This window comes from Plutella xylostella, chromosome 5, assembly GCF_932276165.1.
Source record: "Plutella xylostella chromosome 5, ilPluXylo3.1, whole genome shotgun sequence".
NCBI lineage: Eukaryota > Metazoa > Arthropoda > Insecta > Lepidoptera > Plutellidae > Plutella > Plutella xylostella.
Genome location: NC_063985.1, coordinates 9,738,328 through 9,745,413, shown reverse-complemented (window position 1 = coordinate 9,745,413; position 7,086 = coordinate 9,738,328). Strand labels below are relative to the sequence as shown.

Here is a 7,086-nt window from a genome sequence, read left to right as displayed (position 1 = left end):
AATTAATTTTGAAAGTAGAAAATCGACACCTTGGATCAGTTTTTTGCGTGCCGCCGGTACAAAAATCCATATTGTTAGAATTTGTTTGGTGTTGCATCACCCTGTATAGCCCTGCTATTGATCGCAGTCAAAAAAAATATCGAGTAATGCTGTATGTTTAAAAAAACACGGTTTTCAAAGTCATAAAAGGTAAAGGTATTTTTTTATAAACAACTTTGACTCTACATACTGTAAAAAAAATATACCACGCAAACATGGCACCTTATTTATTTGAAAAGATTGCTCATTTAATGCAGTTTCCAAAATGGTATGAAACGTTGCTATTGTTTCAATTAACAAAAAAGTTATTGCTATTTTAGTACAAAACGACCTCGATGTAAAATTGTTTGAAGGAAATTTATCTGACTGAATTTAAGGGTAAGTCATGTTGGAATGAGTAAAAGTAAAATAGGTGGTGGGGTCAGCCGTGGCAAATAGCTAAGAAAAAACTTACCAAAGTCTTATAAAACATATTTTGCGTTTTTACACCTTATTTAAAAAAAACAAACATTTATTGACTTTTATTTTTATTTCTCAAAATTATAACACCACATTATTATATTAATAACATAATCAGCAAAAAATAATACTCATTAATGGTCATAATCATAATTTTGAGAGTTTGGTTTTGTTTAACAATAACTTTAAAATAAATAACAAGTAGGTAATTAGAGGTAATGTTAATGACAAACTGATCTGACCCATTTTTGGATACTGTGGGTGTACAATGTACATGTGTAAGCGTTTTACTTGTACGATATCACACATTAGCAGAACACTACTCAGGAATGTATGTACGTTACCATGCGCTACATTTATGGGGAATGTGGAGTTGCTATAGTCCACTTTTTTCGAGGAAGATACTCAAAATGCGTTTTTTTTATTAACTGTGACAACGTTGTCTCTTTTCCCACTCCCGGCCACACCACTTATTTTACTTTTACTCATTCCAACATGACTTACCCTAAATAAATTCAGTCAGATAAATTTCCTTCAAATAATTTTACATCGAGGTCGTTTTGTACTAAAATAGCAATACATTTTTTGTCAATTGAAACAATAGCGACGTTTCATGCCATTTTGGAAACTGCATTAAATGAGCAATCTTTTCAAATAAGGTGCCAGGTTTGCGTTGTATATTTTTTTTACAGTATGTAGAGTCAAAGTTGTTTATAAAAAAATACGATTACCTTTTATGACTTTGAAAACCGTGTTTTTTTTAAACATACAGCATTACTCGATATTTTTTTTGACTGCGATCAATAGCAAGGCTATACAGGGTGATGTAACACCAAACAAATTCTAACAATATGGATTTTTGTACCGGCGGCACGCAAACAACTGATCCAAGGTGTCGATTTTCAGCAAATTTATAAAAGTGTCAATATCTCGAAAATTATCGAGTTTTTACTAAGGTCATATTGTGATATTCTGGCCTCTCATGAGCTGACCTATCAGCCCTTTAAGGGATGATGTTGACTTTTGGGACACCCTGTATATGGTGTTACTATAACTTCATGTTGCTTAACTATAGGGTGTCATTTAAATTAAAACTTAAACCTTAAACTTCTGCTAATCAAAAGCAATTTTCTTCTAACTAAACAATAAACTTCCTCTTATCATCATCATCATCATCATCAGGTAATAATCATCCACTGGTGGACATAGGTCTCTCCCAAGGAGTACAACACTCGGTCTTCTGCCTTCCTCATCCATCAATGACATGCTCTCTAAAACTGAACTATTATTATTATTAACCTAAACTGAATTATTATTATTATTATTCGAGAGCGCATCATTTACACTCTGTACGTTTGCACATAATATGTATATTTTTTTTAAAATGCAGGGCGGTGTTTAAATTTGTAAACTTATGTATTACATTGCTAACGAATTATAATATTTTAATAACTGGACCAATCAAAAAAAAAAGAAATCGCAATATGCGACCTAGTTAGAGTCAATATACCTATTTGCTGGAAAATCTATTATTCTGCGGGTGCAGTTATTATTTAAGGAGCAAACATAATATTCTGCATACGAAGTTTTTATTTATGTAATGAACTCATTTTTTTTTGGAAATCCATCTATTATTTTAGATTTTTGTATTGATATTATTTGCTAATTCATACCAGAGGACACTTTTTATTTTTTTACGTCAATAAAATTTAAACACGAAAATTACAGAACAAAATGATTACATACACATTTAATTAAATAGAACTAAAATGATTTCATATACATTCATTCTTAAATCATAAATTATCTAGAACATAAATTATTATATATTTTTTCTTGGTGAAATTCTTTGACGCTATAGGTGGTAGTAGTAGTAGGAGTTAAAAGAAAAACTAGATAGGTATCTCAGGTAAGTAGACTTTACAAGTTTACGAGTAATAGCCAATATTGTGATTAAAAACAAAAACATTTACATGTATGGCAAAATATAATTTCAACTGAAAACTTAAGTTTGTTCTTTGAGAGAGCTTATTTTTTGTACGGAACCCTCAGTGCGCGAGTCCAACTCGCAATTGGCCGGTTTATTTACATAACTACAAACATAGGTAACTACATGACTTTTAGGGGTTTTCTTTTCACACAATGTTGGCGAAGCTAACTTCAGAAAACAGGAGAAGAACGCAGAGCAAAAATAGCCAACTTGGGCTAACCGAGCCAGCTATCGTGGTCCTGGGGTGGAGGTACATCTGCGCGAGCTTCAAGCCGAGGGCTAGAAAAACAGAACGCCGCACAAGTCTGTCGGATGTGAATTTCCAAAACTCGTAGAACAAAAGTTGTTGGATGACACTCTGAGTCACCCCTTTTCGGCTTAGCATACTCTTTTTGCAATACCCTGTATTGAGTTGAAATGTTTTCAATACATTTCGATAAAACCCTCAAGCATTTTTTGTTGTTGAACCTGGTGGCATCATTTTCGAGTATTGAACAATGTGTGTCGTATTTTTTATACGATGTGGGGTTGGGTTGTCTCAAAAAAGTAAACGTGCTGATGATAACAACACGTTAAATATGTACAATTTTTTTTGGTACTTCGTGTTCATAATGTTTTACGTAGGTACAACATTTTTTCCCCATAAAATGGTAAATTTTTCTACGTCATGCAACAATGAAAAAAAAACTAATAGGCTGTGTTCAAAAATTAAGAAAAACGTCGTATTTCAAATATTACGAAGTCTCAAAACAAAGATTAAAGGAAAAAGTTTGTTCTTTCTCCGTTTTTCTATATTAGTTTGATCCCTCACAATAATAACGTTTTTTCTTCATTTGATGCTTCAGAAACTAAAAAAGATAAAGGGTTGTACCATTTAAATAATTTTTGAAACGCACCCTATTGAGCAAAGATCGAAACATACACTTATAACTTATAATATTCTCTCCAACGAAGCGGTACCGGTATTATTCTGAGGTAAGATCATAATCCCCCAATATGCAACGGTTCGAAACATGCTATCATAGTTATAGAGCACTTACTCTATGGTTTGATCCCGGTTGGCGCCCGGGCCCGGCTGGCCGGCTGTCAAGTGTCATTGTCAATTTGTCAATATTATCAAATCATGTCAGAAATTATTTCTTAGGATTTATTTTTGTCCTATTTCTTATTTAGTGTGTGGCTGAGGTATTTAAATCACTATACGATACGATAGATAGCAATATCAAGTATTGGCCAGCGTCGTGTCACTTGCGCGAAGGTCCCCGTTTGCGCGTTCATACACTGTTTATCAATGAAACTCCGGTTGATGCCAAGAGCCTGCTTACTTTGATGCTATTATCCCGAACGAGGTTGCTTCTAAGACTCAATTCCTTTTAGATTCCTAGGGCAGCTACTTCGGATTTATATTAGAAAAACTTTTTGGCAATCATGGACGAAGTTTTGGAGAAATTTCAATCTCTTGGCGATCAAGATGCTGACAACACGAAGTCAGATTTTGAGGGAATGTATAAAAACTGGGGCCGGTTGGGCCACCAAGAGGAGAGGAGGAAAGAAATTCTCGAGGTGCAGAAGAGGTAAGTCAATGTTGCTATTACTGCACACTATTAGACTAAACACACAGTCAGCCCAGCCTTATTTTTATTTTGTTAATCTGTTGTATTTTTTTCACAGCAACCGTATGAGTAAATTTGATAATTCTCGAGATATTCTTCAACTTGTTCTTGAAGCAGAAGAAGAGTTTGATAAAAAACACTATGGAAAAGTAAGTATTCAATTTAACAACTATAGACTAATCTAATTAAAGTTCAATGACTCCTTATTATGTGGAGAAACTATAATGATAGACATTATATTATTTATGATTATCATTAACAATCTGCAATTTACTAACATACTGCTCTTCCGCAGCCCAGATACAGACCAAGCATTTATGTGGCCGGCTTCAACAAGGTGTCATCCAGATACAAGAATGTTCTGATGATGTCAGAGTGGATGGTGGAGAAACCTCAAGACTTTAATGAGAACTGGCTTGTGGTGCCTTGTCCTAAAGGAGTCCGGCTTCTAGTTGTAGCTAGCAGGGTATGGTTTAGTATGATCATAACATTTATAATAAGTAAAAGGGACAGTCAATACATATAATATAGTCTATTTGTAATAAAATTGTCCCTATTTGTGATTGTCATACTTTCAAAAAACTTCTTTTATTACTTGGTTGGATATGTAAAAAAAAATGCAAATAATGATTATTTTGTTATTTTTAGGGAATCACCAAGTGTTACACAAAATATGGCCATTTCAAGATGGAGATACGCACAGCATTGCCGGGAGGCAATCCAGGAAACCAGAGGGGCCACACGTGCGTCCTTGACTGCTTCTATGTGGAGAAGAATAACACCATGTATGTTGTGGACATCTTGGCATATAACAGCCAACCCATGACTGATGGAGAGGTGAGAAATACAGTTCAATAAAACATCAAATATCCAATAAAAAATCTAATTTAAGATGATTGATGATAAGGTACATCAACAATAAAAACTAATGTTCTTTCTTTTAATTTCCAGACTGAATTCAGACATTTCTGGATACACTCAAAGTTTGCAGAGTTACCAGGACTAAAAATAATTAGCAAACAGAATAAAGCAATATTTACTATTCTACCTAAAGTGCCCTGTGATGAAAAGTCTTTGAATGAGTAAGTAGCACAATTATTACTATGGGAAGCTCATTCGCTAATTTTCGAAGTCTGTTGAGTCTGAGTGGTTTTTACTTCTAACACCCATTTTCGGACATCCAGCAACAGAAAGCTTAGCACGGGGCGCCTTAACAAGCCTTAGCGCACGCCAAGACGAGACAAACATTTTGCGTCACGTTCACTGACATCACGCGGCTCCGAGAGCGAGTGCGAAGAAAAACTTTTGTCTCGTCTTGCGCCCCGTGCTAGGCCTTCTGCTTAACTATTACCTTTTCACAGGTTCATGAGTAAATACCCAGCGTTTGAGTGCAACTTTCCGCCGCTTGATGGGTTCCTGTTTTATCACAAGAAAGCACAGTACGTGAGCGGAGAGACGCCATTAGTCGGCTGGCTGTTCCCTTACATGGTCAACGAGGTCTTAGGAGAAGGTAGGTATCCTAGGTGTTATCCCATGTTTCAACATACTACATGGAGCATTACATAAAAATTGGTCCAGGTATTATACCATGAAAGTCAGCATGGGTCTTTAGCTTCATTATTTTTTATGGTTATAAATTGGACTTTTCTGTTTCACCATTCGTTTCCACCCTGTTAAACTCTGAGTTAAGGACGAAAACAAAATACACGATTCTGAATTACGATTTGATTATTATTTATTCACCATTTTCTATTTATCCAGCCATAGTTTAATCATGATTCACCACCATAACAAACAACACTTTATTTCAGAAGTCACAGTAAATCCAATGTATTTAACGTTGCGGCCGTTCGACTACACGAACCAGCGAGAGTTCATAGAGAAATTTGAAGTGAAACTTGATAAAAAGAAACCAAAAGGTTTCCGAACATCGCTCGACAGTGATACTTCGGCATCCATAGCCGATATGGTATGTATGTACGGATAACAACCGCCCACTGTACCATCATCATCATCATCAGCCAATAATCATCCACTGCTGGACATAGGCCTCTCCCAAGGAGCGCCACAACACTCGGTCCTCGGCCTTCCTCATCCAACCACTACCGGCTGCACTGGGAAACAAAAACGGCGTTTACTTTTTCTTCTTTCATGAACTCGTGAAGTTACAATAGTTCCGTAATAGAAATTTTGTTTTTTGTCATATTCATGTGGTGGTTCGGACCGAGCATACGCTAATATTAATGTAATTCTTTAATGTTGCAGGAAACCAGCACTCCAAATACTGCAGACAATACGGAAAATACAATGGATACCGCAAAACCTAGCGAAGAGTCGCCTACAGAAGAAAATAAAGAAGATATGGACGTTGATGCTGCTGGAAAAGAAAAAAAAGTAAAAACTTAATCTGCACTTTTTTATATTGCACAAAATATTATGTTTATATACCGACAAATCTTAATAACTGTCTAACGTTACTTGGAAACAATTATGTATTTGTGTGTAATAAATAATTATGATTTTTTTATATTACTTTACTAACGTATAACATAGAATAGTTTTTTAAATTACATCTAATTCCTTTACAGGGTAAACGGCAAAAGAAAAATACCAAGAAAGACACAGGGAATCAAATATCACTAGAAATGGAAACTACTTTAATTGGAGATGTCTTGAAGGACGAATAGGAAAGCAGTGGTGAAAATTAAAGGTCCGTTCACATATCCGGCGGCGCGGGACGGCGACGTGACGTGACGCTAGCGGCAACTTGTCGCCTTTGTTGTAAAAAATCTAATCCTATATGAGACGTCATAGACAGTTGCGTCACACTAGACGCGAAGTGCGATGGATTCCGCGCCACCACTGAAGGGCTAGTACGGGGCGTATTTAAGACGTGACAAGAGTTTCGCATCGCACTCACTCACATCGCGCAGCCTCAAGAGCGAGCGCGACGGAGAACTCTTGTCACGTCTTAATAGCGCCCCG

The 7,086-nt window shown here is 35.9% G+C and overlaps 1 protein-coding gene across 1 annotated transcript; it reads left to right on the top strand.

Moving 5' to 3' along the window:
* The first annotated feature begins 3,617 nt into the window (after window positions 1-3,617).
* Window positions 3,618-6,963, top strand: LOC105387544 (snurportin-1). Its single transcript, XM_011558277.3, has 9 exons — window positions 3,618-4,062; window positions 4,160-4,250; window positions 4,397-4,567; window positions 4,750-4,938; window positions 5,053-5,183; window positions 5,463-5,611; window positions 5,913-6,070; window positions 6,367-6,495; window positions 6,690-6,963. The coding sequence occupies exons 1-9, from the start codon at window positions 3,917-3,919 to the stop codon at window positions 6,786-6,788; spliced, it is 1,263 nt and encodes a 420-aa protein (XP_011556579.3). The 5' UTR covers window positions 3,618-3,916; the 3' UTR covers window positions 6,789-6,963.
* Window positions 6,964-7,086: the final 123 nt, after the last annotated feature.